This window comes from Convolutriloba macropyga, chromosome 2, assembly GCF_964194025.1.
Source record: "Convolutriloba macropyga chromosome 2, txConMacr16.3, whole genome shotgun sequence".
Lineage (NCBI taxonomy): Eukaryota > Metazoa > Xenacoelomorpha > Acoela > Convolutidae > Convolutriloba > Convolutriloba macropyga.
Window position 1 is genome coordinate 67070638 of NC_134469.1, and position 17402 is coordinate 67088039.

Here is a 17402-nt window from a genome sequence, read left to right on the forward strand (position 1 = left end):
CCTTCAGTGTCTAGTGATTGCGTAGCTAAAACTTTCTGAGCAAAATGTTCAATCATAAATTCACATGCTGAAAAATAATCATTGTGTCCTGATATTTAGCATGCAATCATCACGATTCGTTCACATCTTTTTCAACTTTTTTGATTTCAAACCTACATCCTTTTATTAGTTATTAATAGCTTGCCTCATTTGCCTTGTTTCGCCTTGCCTCATTTCGGCACTTTTCGACAGTTGCATAAAATTTTGACTTCTCTAGGCTAGTCCTTTCATCTCTTTTTTGCTCAAAGTGCTTTTAAACAGCAGTTGCTCAGCAAAGCAATTCAAAATGAACAGAGTCAATAAAAAAACGAAATCAGAAATAGAAACTGGATAAACCCAATTTTAGATGCCGGTGACTTGAACTTTGTTCTTACAAGTCTTAGTTACCATCTCTTATGCTTATCGTGGTTATGGGAATCAACGGCGGCTATATTCTGGAAATCTGCCGGGTATGTTTTGACTAGCAGGTTCAATTTTAAAAAATTTCATATTTTGACAAAATTGGGTGACTGGTTGAAGTTTTTAGTGGTTGTTTTTGCGCATACAGGGTGATCAAACCAATGTTTGTATCAATTTAATTTCGAGTTCTCAATAAGTTTGGTGGTGTTCCGCATAATATTGATTTGTATCTACATTTCCGATATTGGTGTTGCATATGAAAAAACTATATAATTATAAAAAGAATTTCAAATGAATGATAAATTACAATAGTTCAGATATTGGAGTTATGAAAACAATAATTACTTGAGCAGAAATGACGGCTCCGTTTTAATTACTTCAATTATATGAGCCTGGTTTATTTTCAGAAATATGATTTTTGTTATATAATGAACAGGGCAGTTTCCTGGAGAGGCGTCGGGATTTATATAAGTTGTTTCACGTACCGAGAGTTCACAGAGTGAAAGCTAATCAAAGTATAAATGTTGTCTTGCTGTTAAAATTTTTGGAGATTACCAAACTTCGCGAATGTTTTTTTTTTGAAAAACCTTGCAATTACTTGAATTGTTTGAGAAGAGGTTGTCAGCAATGACTCTCTTACTTATTCTCTAAATTTCATGCAAAATCTTAAAAACTACCGTGTATTTCATGAGCAATTTTATTTTTTTCTGTCTCACATGTAAGATATAATAAGTATTTGGTTAATGTTACATGCTGTCAATTTATAAGTCAAACAATATATAATCTAAAAAAAAGTTTCGTTCTACCAAGTTCTGAAAAAAAGTGTTGAAAATATTTAAATATTCACTTCTCAATTTGAAGATTTTTAATTCCTCTTTTTGGGCGAAGGTTACAATTATTTGAAAATTTATTTATCTACGATTGTAAACTAAACGGAAACACAGTTGCTTTTGTTATTCCCAACTCTTTAAATGAGAGGGAAATTCTTCACTGGTGCGGGGTTTTCCTTTTGTTGTGTGACTGATTGAAGAAAGACCTTTTAACCGCTCAAAAGTATGCGCAAAGTCGAATTTTACCTTTAAGAAATTGTGATGTTGCTTCATGTTTAAAAAGTATTGACATGAAAATCACTCTTTCCCAGAAGGTAGCTGGAAAAGAGTTCATAGCAATTATTGTAAACGTGTTGGTCTTTTTATGCACATTTTTTGCTTGACCATTTTGCGCTTTTCTTCTAGAACATTCTTTGACTTCTCGAGTGACTTGTTCACGCTTTCTTTCTTCATTTTGAGTGATCTCTATTGCTCTCACTCCGAAGTAAAGCTTGATGCTAATATAAAGTCAGTTGCAGTAAAGCAAAGACTAGGGACTTGTAGCCGAGTGGTCAGTGCATCTGGTTATGGATCGGGAGGGCAGTGGTTATAATCCCGGTGGGGGCAAATATTTTTCAACCCGCCTGTCGTTCGAGAGCAATTCGCCCGACATTAGTCGCTTCTGTTTAATTAAATTAATATTAGCTCAGGCGTTCACTAAAATTTGAAGGTGATTCTAATTTTGGTTATCAATTTTACTCATTGGTGCGGTCAACCACGCGATCTGTTTTTTCATTTTACGCTTTCTTTAACAAGGAGACTCGTTAATGTGCGTACGCACATAATGTTCCGACCCCGCTCAACCACACTCTTGGTTGATTGGTTACCAAATGAAAGCGAAAACTTTCAAAAACATACATATCGTTCAATAAACCACAAATAGGATACCATAAAGCCACGCTAGAGGGCTGATGGAACCTGTTGTTAATTGGACTACTAGAAAATACAATTAAAAAAATATAATCACCAACAATAAATACGACCAAAACTCATTTTAACATCAACTGATCTTTCTTATGAAAGTACTACGTAGTAACCGCATCAAAAATAGACCCAAAATTTGAACAGTATAGAAATATCAAAATTTTTTTATGAAACTAAATGATCGAAGCCATCAGTCAAAACATATAACCAACCAACATTATTTTGTTAACAAAAGTAGTTGAGACTTCTTTATAGTGAGGTTGTTTTGTTGATGACAAAAATAAAAGCAGAAGAGGATCGTTGAATAAAATCTTTTTTTTTTAAATTTAATTTGAAAGTCATTCAAACAAATAGCTGAAAACCAGTCTTTGAAAAGTTTCAATTAAACGTCCTAGAATTGCTTTATAAGACCTATCGTTATTAGGTATATGTCGTGCAACAACAAGAAGAAAGACGTGTTGGTCTTTTTATGCACATTTTTTGCTTGACCATTTTGCGCTTTTCTTCTAGAACATTCTTTGACTTCTCGAGTGACTTGTTCACGCTTTCTTTCTTCATTTTGAGTGATCTCTATTGCTCTCACTCCGAAGTAAAGCTTGATGCTAATATAAAGTCAGTTGCAGTAAAGCAAAGACTAGGGACTTGTAGCCGAGTGGTCAGTGCATCTGGTTATGGATCGGGAGGGCAGTGGTTATAATCCCGGTGGGGGCAAATATTTTTCAACCCGCCTGTCGTTCGAGAGCAATTCGCCCGACATTAGTCGCTTCTGTTTAATTAAATTAATATTAGCTCAGGCGTTCACTAAAATTTGAAGGTGATTCTAATTTTGGTTATCAATTTTACTCATTGGTGCGGTCAACCACGCGATCTGTTTTTTCATTTTACGCTTTCTTTAACAAGGAGACTCGTTAATGTGCGTACGCACATAATGTTCCGACCCCGCTCAACCACACTCTTGGTTGATTGGTTACCAAATGAAAGCGAAAACTTTCAAAAACATACATATCGTTCAATAAACCACAAATAGGATACCATAAAGCCACGCTAGAGGGCTGATGGAACCTGTTGTTAATTGGACTACTAGAAAATACAATTAAAAAAATATAATCACCAACAATAAATACGACCAAAACTCGATGTCTATCTTAGAAAAATAACATCAAAAACAAACTCGCATCAGATAAAACCTAAACAAAACGAAATAAGCTATTCTTTTTTAAAAAAGGCTTTGAACCTGTCCTCAATGCGACTGGGTAACAGGTCGACAAAAAGAGCAAAAAGGTGCGAAGTTCAAAAATACGTTTCCATTTTTTAGACACATTTTATTTAGAAGTGATTAATATCTTTAAATAATAATTGAAAACGCTGAAATGTTCATCTATATCTTCAAAGAAAGCATTTGAGACCTGTCATTTTTCAGTATATGTCACATTGCAAAGAGAAAGAAAAATACGGTCAAAATAAAAAAGTTCATATAAACTTTGCGCGAAAATTGCAGTGAAGCAGTTCAAACCATACATCAGTCACTAAGAGCATCAAAATCTTCAAATTTCACAGTTTTTCAAAGCCAATTGGACCTACTATTAATATTTTAATTTACAAAGAAACAACAATCCTTTAAAATTTGCAAATATATAATCTCAAACATTTCATGAAATCTCTTAGTTAGAACAGTAACGAAGCCAAAAAACAAACGATTGAAACTAAAAATGTTATAAAGATTAAAATATAGCGTTCTGGACACGCGTTCTTACCTTTCTTTACAGAGACTAAGCTACAAATCGTCCAAAAAACGATTTAAAAATGGCGAAGTTCAAAAATCCTAATGTGTTTTTGAAAACAAATATTTTCAATAGCTTTAACAGACATAGGATTTCAAAAAGTTGATCAATTAGATTGAAAAACCCCAGGAAGCCAATTGCGCTGGTTATTAATGAGACTGAGTTACAAGACTACAATAAAATCAAATACGGGCAGAAGCCCGAACTTCACAATTTACGACATCAGTGTTCAAGGCACCATAGCTTTAGGTTGTTGTTTTACAAGAACTGTAAATCTCCACTTGCTTCTCATTTTAACATCAACCGATCTTTCTTATGAAAGTACTACGTAGTAACCGCATCAAAAATAGACCCAAAATTTGAACAGTATAGAAATATCAAAATTTTTTTATGAAACTAAATGATCGAAGCCATCAGTCAAAACATATAACCAACCAACATTATTTTGTTAACAAAAGTAGTTGAGACTTCTTTATAGTGAGGTTGTTTTGTTGATGACAAAAATAAAAGCAGAAGAGGATCGTTAAATAAAATCTTTTTTTTTTAATTTAATTTGAAAGTCATTCAAACAAATAGCTGAAAACCAGTCTTTGAAAAGTTTCAATTAAACGTCCTAGAATTGCTTTATCAGACCTATCGTTATTAGGTATATGTCGTGCAACAACAAGAAGAAAGACAAAAATAGGCAAAGATTAAAAATCCACTAATTTTTACGAGAGAACTGTGTCTCTGCCAAAAAGCATAAAATATTCAACAAAAACAATTAATATTTTCAGATACGCCTTTTCTGAACGCTTGTGCATTTTTGGTCCCAATTATCTTCTCTCTCAATTGGACCTGTCACATTTCCTTGTCAATGTGATAATTCGACAAGGAAAGAAAATAAATTTATGAAATATTTAATTATGCTCAAAATACGAAAAAAAAATTGAAAACTCGTATCAAAACCAAGAAAGCTTCGGTTAATTATAAAACTTTTACAAACAAGAATTCATAACTCAGAGGAAATGAGTTTCTCTTGCTTTTACTGAGACTTTGCCTGAAATTGAGATAAATTATTTGAAAAGTTCAAAAATTCACCGACTTTTTAATTTAAAAAATTGAATTCACAGTCATAAGAAACATTAGATAACAACTAAAATATTGTCTAGGTTCACTTTTACTTCTTAAAAAGCCAATTGTATCTTTGATCGGGGAGACTAAGCTATTGGCCTACAAAAAGCGTAATAAATGAAAGCAAAACAAAATTTTACATAAAACAATTGGTCAGCCAAAAAAACCATGAGCTTAACTCTGAAATCATAGGCCTCTATCATTAGGTCTCTTTTTTCATGAATAGGATCTGTCAATAATTGAGTCCTGGCTTGATATTCTTTTTTACTAATTTACATTATAAACTATAAATGCGGAAATATTTTTGAAAAAAGGTAGCGCTACATTAACAATCTAAATGTTTTTTGACCGTAAGGATCCTGGGTGAGATCAAGATCAGCCCTGATATGACTGCGCGGCTAAGAATGCACACATTTGTTCATGTGATTCCGAAGTAGATCGAGTTTTAAACTCATTTTTTTAATATATCAAAAAATCATGAAATTTGTATATTCATCGAGTTTAAAATTGCCAAAAAATCCCAATATTATAGTTCCAAAAGACTCTTATGGCCGGCAGGTGTACCACTAGTTCCTTGTGAGCTTACAAAAACATGGGTGCACTTTCAAGGTGTCCTTTTTCAGAAAATGGATTTCAGAAAACACGAATCGAACAATTCAGAAACCCTATCTTTGGACATAAAAAAATTACACTGTCCTTAACAATTTTAACATATTTTACCAAAAATTATCGAAAAATTGAAAAAAAAACGGAAAATGTGAATTAAAACAAGGTAATATCGTCTGCTATTCACAGAACTTCAAACCTCGGTAATTCCCTTTAAAAATCGCAGTTCAGAAAAATCTTTTTAATTTCATATTCTACGCTGGACGGGCTTTCTAATGATACCACTCACAACTCTCTACGATGATTATATCGATCGGCCAAAATTGTCTGAAAAAAACCCATTTGAGTGTATAGTTCCTCCCCCACTAAAGTGGGTGGGAACAAATATTGGACAGTGTGATTGATGAATATATTTTTTAAAACATTGGGGTATATTAGTTCAAAACGAGTGCAAATGAGATTAAATTAATTTCCCGACGTGAGAGTTGAAGTTACTAATAGAAATGATGGGTTTCAAATAAATAGTTTTTACAATCTATCCCCACACTGATTGGTATCGTTGGTACGACTTCTTGTCTGCTTGGGGGAAGTCGTACATGCCTGCCATCGGGTGCCGGACTATGTATGGTTGATTAGCCATAATCGCCGCGTCGTTTCCACTCAAGTGCCCTCGTTTGGCATAATGAGGCATCAGAGCCCATCTAGCATCCACGGGAGATTCCAAATTCATAATCAGTAATAAAGTCGAGGTAAATAACAACGTGGTTTTCAACATCCTACTGGTCACTTGATGGTCTCAACAAAGTTTCGCTGAATTTGAAATAAGATTAAAATAATTTTAATTGAATCAGCAAGCTGGTAACGCAGATTTTTTAAAAAATGTTTTTGGTAGAATGGATTTTTCTCTTTTTGAAGTAACTTTGGTAAGATGAAAATGGTTTTTTCTCTTTTTGGTGTATCTTTTATGAAATTGATTTTTCTTTTGATTTAAATCTATGAAAACACAAAACGAGCAATCGATTAGATAGGGGGATTAATAACTGATCGAAGATGCTACAATACACCCCAGAGGACTTGTAGATATCAAACTGCGATCTAACTGAAAAATATCGTTGATTTTAGTAGGTACTTGAACTTTCTATAGTTGATGCTTTTTTGACTCAGTCGTTAATTTAGATAGGCGCCTGTGTAACAGTGGAGCGATTAGGTGGCAAATTTGTCTCCTGTAAATTAATGGAGCGCTTTTGGAAAGTTGGTTAAATATGGATTTTTATGGCTATGGATGGGCAGTTTTGTTTACCGTGGAGTACTTCCTAGGGGAAATATGGGAGCTTCAATTCGCCTCTGCTTCTTCCTGGTTGTGTCGTAAATTGGGAGATAAGATACAATAAAAAGGCCGGCATTGGTTTCTGTTGTTGATACAGTTGGAAGATGAAGAAATGCTTAATGTGTACATTTTATGGTTATGGCAGCACCCGTCGTTAAGCAATTGTCTTTGTTCTCAGTGCTTAGGGTCTTATTATTTTGTTAAGCAACAATGCTAGTGTGTCTGGAGGTTGTCACTGTGTTTGCCGTTGCCTAAATAAAAATATTCAAACACATGGCATTTTTTTACTGTTTCTATTTCCATTTTCTGACTTGTACGACAGGTTGAGAGTTTTTCTATTAGCTGTCTATAAGGGACTGAAACAATAGCAACTCTGTTCTATTAAAAACACACGTGTCACCAAAAAGTGAAAACAGAGAACAAAATCACTAAAATGTACGGGGTGAACAAAAATTTCGGACCGCCGATTTAATTTTGTGCTCCCTATCTGTTTCAATGTGACTAAAATCATCTCTGAAATTTACTTTTGACTGATTTCACAAATTTGCAAAATCTATGGACAAATTTTAAAAGAATGGTCGGAAGAATTCCCCAAAAATAAATGCAAAAACTAATTAATAAACCACGAAAAGTTACTTAGAAAGACAATTTTTGTATGTTTTATGTTCACAAAACAAAACCATTACTAGGCCAGACGAAAGTCTCTGTTTTGCGAGTTTGCAAACAACAGCTCCTCAACACTGTTAATGGAAAAACAAAACTTTAAAGGTCAGAACAAACCTTATCCAAAAGATGCCAATTTTTTTTATCTGAACTTCTTTTTTGAACCAAATGCTAGAAAGAACGTATTTTTGAAAAATGTTTATATTTCGTGTGTCTTAAAATCTTTACCTCATTTTTTTATTTCGTTAAAATTTCATGCATCTTGGAATCTTTTACCCCAAATACATAAAAATCTTTCTTGTTTTTATACTAATGCACTCTAAACGTCAGAACTTAAATACGCCAGTCTGCGACTGACAGAAAACACCACAAGGCGGAAAACACCACGAGGATGAACGAAAACAAATGAAAGAAATTAGCAAAAAACCAGCCAGTTTTTTTATTATAGTATGTTCCAGCAATTAATAAATAGCAAGTTTTCAATTGGAAACAATTGATTTTAGAAGTGTGCAAACGTTACGGTGGAATAATTTCACAAGTTCCTCAATGTAATGAAATTCGGCGACAAAAAAGTAAATTATTGAATTGGTTCAATTTTCTAATGTATTTGCTTTTTTCAAAAATTACAGTCCGTAAAGCTAGCAAAAATGATTTTCCGAAACCATTGTTCTCTATAATCCAAATTTATTCTAAATCAAACAAAAACCTAGAAAAATAAACAAAACAGCGTCAACGTTGTCAAAACATAGATCTTAGATAGCTATAATCTAACCTATTTGCTAAAAATATTTGATTTGAAACTAAATACTAATAAGCAAAAAAATTTTCTCGTTTAGCAAAAATGTTTTTACACCTACTTTTCATGGTGTATTAAAGATTTATTTTTTGGTTGTTTTTTTGGTGCTTTAAAAATGCAATGAAGCTATGCTTTTCTTGGCGAAACAAAGGTGGTTTTTGTCATCAATTGTTTCCCAATTTTGCTTATTTTCCAAGAAAATACAAAAGAGATAAACTGCGTTCTCTTCGCGTTGTTGCTACTTCGCACTAATTCTCTTGCTAATAAGTTTTTGCGCTGAAATATCTCAATCAAATATGGCCAAAAATTTTTGGGAAACCCAAATTTTCTGCAAAATCGAATTGGACGAGTCTCTGAAAGAAGAACTTTTTTCATTAGAAATACATTAGCAATTAACTTTGTCCAAAAATTTAGACCCTGAGTCACAGGTGACCTTTCGATCATTAGAGTATTAGAACGACCCGAAAATTGTGGTTGTAAAAAGCACCCGCATATTGGCCTTTTCGCTAAATCGTTTAAACGTCAATTTTTTTTCAAATAGCGAAAAATTCATTGTTTTTGCTCATCTAAAATGAATTTGACTACACTTAGAGCAAAATCGTGTGGGATTCGTTTAAGTTGATTCAAATATTTTATCCTCAAATTGTTGCTGTCATTCTTTAATACTTTGTTGTGGACCAAATTTTAGTTTTTCGAAATTTTGCAATTATTTTTTCCATATTTTAAAATTAAATAGTTTTTTAAGTGTTTGCACAATTGTATAATCTTTGGTGCTCTTTTTTTGAGAAAGAAAAAAGCATTGTTAATTCTTTAGTCTGATCATGGGACTGCTCAGCTTCTACTTCGCTACTCAGATTGGCGTTTTATCTATTCAATGAAAGTTATATATTTTTAGGCAAAATTATTTCAATTTTTTTAATCATTGACCGTACTTGATTCATCCGGCTTCATTCGCTCTCTCTCAGACATCTTTCTATTGTTGATCCAAGCGGAAGAAATTTGTTAACTTTGGAGGCTATATTAAAGTTGAAAATCTTACTTTTGTTATTTGGACCTTTTTTTTTTACAATTTTCCGCACAATGGTATGGTCTGTTGTGCTCTATTTTCAAAAACTAATTGCGGCATTTTCTGAGGCCAGGAATGTGAAAATTAGTAGTTTAAAACTTTGTGAAAGATTTTCATTTTCGTCATTTTTTTGCTCAAACAAATTTAGAAAGTCATTATTAATTCTTTTAGTCTGTTATCATGGGACTGCTCAGCTTCTACTTTGCTACATTGATTAGCAATTTATTTTTTTAATGAAATTGGCATATTTTCAATGCAAAAATATTTCGAATTGTTTACATTTTAGCGATGTTTACATGTTTACATGTTCGATTAATCCAGCTTCATTCTTTCTTGATTCACTTCTTTCAATTTTTGATTCGAGCTGAAATGTTTTAGCTATTCAAGCTCTTTCAAAGTTCAGGGCTCTTTGTTTTGTTGTCTGGACATGCCGTGCTGTTTTTACCAATGCATTTGCTTGGCATCAATGATTCCTTCGACTATGTATTCACTTTGCAACGCACAAAACTGCCTAGCTCAAAGAAAATGTCTGCTGACATCAGTTTGAAAATGAATACAAATTCTAAACTTCAATTGAGTGCAGCTAACCTAACCTGAACCCTACGCCTTTTTTCTTAGAAGATTTTGTGAATTGAAACTAAACATAGATTTAATAATTTGTTCTCTTTTTTTCTGTTCTCTGTTAGAGCTGATTGTTGGGTTAATTTGCGAAATGAAATTACTGATTTTTTTTTACTTATTTTTAAAAATTTATTTGCAATTCGGTTTAAGCGCAATTTGTTTGATGCTGTCATCAAAATTCAATGACAAATTAAGTGTTTCTGAAATTTTTTTGTTTATGCAGATTTTGAAATTTGTAATCTAATAATTACTTAATCGAAATATAGATGTTAATTTCGACTAGGTCAAATGGTAGCCAAGATATTCAGAATTTCACAAATTGAAAGAGAATTTGAATTTTGAAATCAATATTTGGACCGTTAGGGGGGTTTTGTCAAATACATATAACGGAGTCTTACCTAAACGTATCAGTATAAGTTCCTTCTATCCTGTCACTTTCAGGCTTTGAAGTGGTTCCCTAGTTAATAATTAACATTCCAAGAATGTCCTCCTGAGCTATTAGAATTCTCTCTTTTCTGTAATAATGAAAGGGAAAATTGGGATAAAAGAAGGATATAGTATAGGGAAAATAGGAAAAATAAGGAAGAACTAAATGTCCTACCTCTTAATATCCATAAATATCAAAATTGAATTATGACACAATGCTAGGCTCGGAGAAAATGGATAAACAAGGTTTTAAATCTATAAGGACCATTGTCTGTGCTTTGAACGCATTTGTAACTGAATAGAAAATAGACTTTTTTGTTGAGTATGAAACGACAGTTTATGATTTTTTTAGTGACGGACAAATAATGCAGTGTTATCAGATTGCGCTAAAATTTGCAGATGAATGCATTTAATCTTCCTTTTTCTTGGGAATGACATTGATGACGTGCCACACTATTTTTCCCAATAATATCAAAAGTTGATTGACAAAAAGGAAGTATTTTTTGCAATTATAGCTGTAAGAACTATGATATGAACTGTTGAAGATTCTGTGCAAGTACCAATTCGCGCACCAGCACCATATTACAAATATTTCTGCGCCTTTTTATTTGTTGTGGAATTTGCTGCAAAAGACGGATCTTTTCCGTCTGGGCACCCTCAGTACGTTATGCTTCCCCCAGTTAAAGAGAACGTGCCATTACATTATAAATCATTGTTTAAAAATATGAAACGTGAGTCTGGGGGTTGGAAATAATATGCAATCACTAAATTTGTTTTTGAGGCGTCACAAACGGAAAAGATTATATGTTATCTTACTCCTTCTGCTCTTTTTATGCGATTCTTTGTCTGGTCAACAATATTTGTAACCTTTGTTTTCGGAAACGGAATAAACTGGTTAAGCCTAAGGGCATTAATTTGCTGAGCATTTCTCTAAGAGCCTTACTAGTCTCTTCAAGTGTGTGATTCATAGCTGTTAGGGGACCTAAATTCATGATATGAAGGCAATTTTGGAGTTTTGGACCCTGTAGATCCATTTCCTCTCTCGCACTTCATCGCCCTACATCCCACGATGAACTCCGCTGGGTAGGCGTAAATTTAAGGCTCAAAGAACAATGCCTCACCTTTGCTTTTTTCAAAAATTACAGTCCGTAAAGCTAGCAAAAATGATTTCCCGAAAACCATTATTCTTTGTAATCAAAATTAATTCTAAATCAAACAAAAATCTTGAAAAATAAACAAAACAGCGTGAACGTTGACAAAACATAGATCTTAGAAAGCTATAATCTAACCTATTTGCTAAACATATTTGATTTGAAACTAAATACTTATAAACGTGCACGTGAGCAAAAAAAATTTTCTCGTTTCGCAAAAATGTTTTTACACCTTCTTTTCATGGTGTATTAAAGATTTATTTTTTGGTTGTTTTATTTTTTGGTGCTTTAAAAATACAATGAAGCTATGCTCATCTTGGCGGAACAAAAATGGTTTTTGTCATCAATTGTTTCCCAATTTTGCTTGTTTTCCAAGAAAATACAAAACTGAGAAAAAGCTCGTTCTCTCCGCGTTGTGGGATCTTTTCCGTTTGTGTCCCACCCCCCCCCCCCCCCCCCAAATACGTTAAGCATCCCGCAGATACAGAGCACGTGCCATTTATTTCAAAGCATTGTGTAAAAATATGGCACGTGCGTCGGGGGGGGGGGGGTGCAATTAATATGCATCCACTAAGATGGGGAACAAACGGAAAAAATCCCAAAAACTTTTGCCATGAGATTTTGTATTTTTCTCATTGTCTTTGGTTGATCCTGGTGTAATGTGATTGAATCTACCGGTACTCATGATCGTCTTTTTTTGCATTTTTTGCAAAGGTATCGTTTTTTGTTCTAAACTGTGATACAATCTTCTAACTATTGTGTACGGCCTTTGTTCAATTTTTTTTGTGACACCTTGATCGGTAATATATTTAAAACTCCATTTCTTGAGGTGCGGTATTGTTGTGTCTATTAATATTCCAGTTATTCTAGCAGAACTCTCCATTGATAATAAAATTACTTGCGCCAGCTATCCCTTAATAATGTTGCGTGTTACACAAACTGTACAATAATATATAAGATTATTGGACAGATGACATCTTCAGAATTACTGAACAGTTTAATCGGGAGGCCATCTCTAATAATGCATTCAAAAACGCGCACCCTGTCAATCAAGCACATAAAACTGCTGCTTTCGACACTAGGAAACTAGTTAAATTTAACTCCGTAGAATGAGTTCCTGTTAAGTGGCCTGCGAAAAATGCGATAAGTATTTTTATTCAAAAGTGGGTTTAAGGATTAGAAACTGAAGCTTCCTACTTCATTATCGTAATCATATGCATTAAGGGATCTATAATCTGACGTGAAAGCGATATCATTTTCAGCAATAGTTTGAACCTGATCTTGAAGCGAGAACACTCGTCGTCTATCAAAGTGAACTCTGTATCCTACTTCGGTCTTCTCAACTCCACGATCTACTTCATTTGCCTCACAGAAGAAGAGAACGCCCTCATTTGGAATATCGAAACGGATCAAGGTTTCGAGGTATCTCTCTGTGATCAATGTCAAGCACCCGCCGCGTCTTTGGCAACTTACCTAGACGTGACCAACTACACATTATCGTTTCTGCGCGAAGATTGTGTCCAAAGTCTGTTCGACGTTCAGGCAGATTCGTGGAAGTACCAGTTCAGACCATGCGATCGATTCCACAAGTTCAGATGCAAGCATCGGTTCTTGGGCTTATCTGGTTTGGTGCTATCAGTCTCCGATAGTGGTGCTATGACATTCACAGATTCAATCAGCCAGCGTCTGTGTGCCCAAGTACCTGCGCGTTCGAGGGCGGACTCTTCGCCAACCAGTCGTAGAGGCGGTAAAGAACCTAGTGGAAATCTTGTGGATGTTAAAGTGCATAATGAGAAGTGTCTGATATACTTGGGCTTCAAGAATTTATTAGAGGTATGTACTCTTTGTCGTTTGCTGATAGCAGCAACGCTATAGCAAGTCTATTCTTGATCTTATCGTGTTTTTAGTTTAGTCGCAGCTTAAAAATTTATTAAATCTTGTTAATAGCCGCACAGCGATAGCTGGGGCTATTATTGGCCTTCTCTTGGTTTTTTTACAATTCAAAGAATTTGAATTGTATTGGGGCTCTGTCTTTTTTTACGACTCGAAGAGGAGTATTGGAGAAGTCCTTTTTTTTAATCAATTTTATTGGAGTGATTTTTGAAGCGGGAAATGAAACGCGTGAAAAAATTTTGAGTGATTTTGGTGGTGAAAAAAAGTGAAGAGCGGAGCGAAAAGAGAGTGGTTTTTGTTCATACCGCTGTTTTTGAAAGAGCGAGAAATTGATGTGTGAAAAAATTTTCTCTAAGCGAGCGAATTTTTTTGTTCACGTGCGGCTTTTAAAAGCAGTTTTTTGCATTTTTTCATGGTTATGAGGTTTGATTATGACATTGTATTATTTTTAATAGCCGCCCTCATCTTCTCAGCCGGCTATTATAGCGCTCCTATTTTTTTTTTTACTTCGTCGAATAAAAAAATGTTTCGCTTTACCTCATTTTGCCGCCTTTTCAACATTGTGCGTGAAATCTTTTTGACTTCTCTAGGCTAGTTTCTCTCTTCTCTCATTCTGCTAAAAGTGATTTTGAGCATCAGTTGCTCAGCAAAGCAATTCAAAATGAACAGAGTCAGTATAAAAAATTGAAGTCAGAAATAGAAACGGGATAAACCCATAAAGCCCAATTTTAGATGCCCGCTATTTGAACGTCGGTCCTATAAGTATTAGTAACCTCTCTCTAATGCTTATTGTTATTGATAGTAGCCCCTGTAGCCTCTCTCTAAGAAACAGAAGTATGTTCAACTACAAAATGCCATCAAAATAAATCGGACTTAAAAAATGTTTTTGTACAAAAATCTTTTTTTTTCAATATCTTCTGTTATTTCAATCCCAATCATGCTTATTGGAATCAACGGCGGCTATTTTCCGGCAATCTGCCGGGTATGTTTAGGCTTGAAGGTAGGAATTGAGGGTTTCAAGTAGTAAATGCTAATTTAGTGATAATGCTAATTTGGAGATTTTTGATCAGTTTTTGCTGATTTTTAGACAAAATTTAATGATTTTTTGCCTGTTTTTTGTTTTTAATGCTTTAAGTGGGATTTGGATAGAAGCTTGTTACTTGAGAAATATTCAGATACCAATTGACTAAAGTTTTCTTGGTATAACTCATTTTCTTAGGAAAATTGACAGAAAAATTGAGAAATTTTAAAACCATTTTTCCTATTTTTGAAGTTATTCTTTTTTTTATCTCAGACAAGTTTCTTAGCCTATTATGACATAAACAATGTTTTGCGAGTCTTTCATTGCTCTAATTACGAATGAATTTTATGCGGCTTTATGTTTCCTTGCACTGTAAAAAAAAACTCAATTTGAAAACAAACTTAAGTTTTTATAGTTTTTTTTGTTTAATTTGATTCTAAATGCCGTTTCTATTCTTTCTTAATTTTTTATGGCATTTGTGGAGGTTCAGGGTTCTCATTAGTTTTTCAGTTTTTTAGTCATAAGGATGGGCAATTTTCTCCTTCGAGTCGTTTCCGGAATTCTTCCGGCTATGTTTTAAGATCTGTTCATGATTTTTGAAGTCAAATTGGAGTAGTGATTTTTGTCACGCCGAAACAGGAAGTGGACCGAAAAAGCAAGTAGTTTCGCGGCGTGAAATTTTTCTGCTCTAATTTTAAAGTAGAGTGAGAATACGGTGTTTGAACAAAAATTCGCTTTATCGGTAGTGGTTTTTTAATCACATTCGGCAATTCAACTGTGATGTTTAATAGCCGCCGTCAGCCTCTCACGACTGTTTTGGTAGCGCTTTGAAATTCGCTTTACTTTTCATCACGTTTTTTGTACCTGACTTATGACTTACCTCACTCACTGTTTTAACTGAATGGATTTTCAGGCATTGAATAAAGCAATGCAGTGAATACGGTCAATGCGTAGAGAGCAAAATCAAAAGAAATGGGATAAACCAATAAAATCCGGTCATGAATTTATAGTACATTAGGTTATCAAAGTTAATCAGAGCGTTGGCTAGCTGACATAAGTATGCAGCTTAATAGCTTTCAATATAGAAGCTGAATTTATATAAGATTTGGAATATAACTGCACATCGGAATACTGCACTGCACTGTCAAAAAAGTGTTCTAATCTGATGTGCAGTTGGCTAGTTAGACCAGAAGCTGACAGAATTTTTCTGTCAAAAAGTGTTCTAATTTGACGTGCAGTTGGCTAATTTGATGTGCAGTTATGTTCTAAATCTTATTTTAATTCAGCAATGTAGTGAATACGGTCAATGTGTAGAGAGCAAAATCAAAAGAAATGCGATAAGCCAATACAATCCGGTCATTAAGTTATAGTACATTTGGTTATCAAAGTTAATCAGAGCGTTGGCTAGCTGACATAAGTATTCAGCTTAATAGCTTTCAATATAGAAGCTGGATTAATATAAGATTTATAATATAACTGCACATCAAATTAGCCAACTGCACGTCAAATTAGAACACTTTTTGACAGAAAAATTCTGTCAGTTTCTGGTATAACTAGCCAACTGCACATCAGATTAGAACACTTTTTGACAGAAAAATTCTGTCAGTTTCTGGTCTTTTCAATAGCGGCACAGCAATAGCTGGGGCTATTATTGGCCTTCTCTTGGTTTTTTGCTTCGTCGTCGCGAATTTTGTTACGACCATATGACGTCACAACCACTTCAATCTGCTTTTTGTTCATTCGTTCATGCAATTATTCGTTCAATCGTTCATGCAATTCAACTAGAGTGCGTGCGTAACGTCATTTTTTGCTCTTAGGGGAGCAAATTTAGTGGAGCGAGTTTTGACTTACCTCATTCTCAAAATGACTTCCTCTCTTTGAAATTGACTTTTATTTACTTTAATTCAAACAGATAAGGTCAAATGGGTCTGTCACTCGAAATGAAGGTTGTTTGAGAGCAGCTAATAGAGGCAGCAAAAACTCTACAAATTTTTAATCAAAATGTAACATATCAACCTTCAATGAAAAGACGTATTTTTTTGGTCTCTTTTTTAATGTTTTTATTGAGACTGCAGATCTAAGAAGCTATTACGGCTATTTTCTGGCAATCTGCCAGCTATGCTTACTTATTTAAGGACGTTCTCAGGTTTAGACCTCGACTTAAAAAAGACTTAATAAGTCTACTTGGGGGGGTCCAATATTGACTATAAATATACGGTCCAGCTAGTTAAGGTCGAGGTAAAGTCTTTTCATGGGCCCGGGTAAGGTCTTTTCATCACGAACTCTGGTCGACCAGAGTCGAAGATTGAGTTTTTGTGGGATTAATAATGGTTAACTTTTCTATATTTTTTTGTAGACGTCTAACATCTACCAGGAACACCAAACTAGCGTTGCAACAAGCAGTCCACCTTCGAAAAACAGGTGCATTTTTGCCAAAAACCTTAAACATTCAATTCTTAAGATAAATTAGTTTTCAGAAGTAACCTATATGTTCGGCTGAATTCAACTAGATAACAAAAGTCTAACAATTGACTTTTTATCGGCAATGACTTAGTGTGTTATAATATAGTTCATTTGATTCTAAAAATCTTTTTTTAATATTTTCATAATAGCAGAGTTCCTTGTTCGACAAAATATCAGAAACATTGAATAGTTTGAACGGTCAAACCCGTTGACTCCTTATAAGCAATCGACAGTTTTCAGCGCG

General features: G+C 34.1%; 1 protein-coding gene and 1 long non-coding RNA gene across 7 annotated transcripts in view; one reads left to right on the top strand and one right to left on the bottom strand.

The window, feature by feature from the left end:
* The window catches only part of LOC142334623 (uncharacterized), an 87416-nt gene that overhangs the window by 67657 nt on the left and 2357 nt on the right, over positions 1-17402 (top strand). For 4 of the 6 annotated variants that reach the window (XM_075382811.1, XM_075382812.1, XM_075382810.1 and 1 more), the window contains exon 9: positions 13044-13614. In XM_075382811.1, coding sequence (XP_075238926.1) covers positions 13044-13614 — 571 coding nt within the window. Of the gene's footprint in view, positions 1-13005; positions 13615-17402 lie in introns of those variants that run through there. The other 2 variants (XM_075382815.1, XM_075382814.1) reach the window with 2 other exon arrangements.
* Positions 6181-10895, bottom strand: LOC142335416 (uncharacterized). Its single transcript, XR_012758872.1, has 2 exons — positions 10603-10895; positions 6181-7309 (listed from the first exon to the last, which is right to left on the bottom strand). It is a non-coding gene; the product is annotated as an uncharacterized LOC142335416 (long non-coding RNA).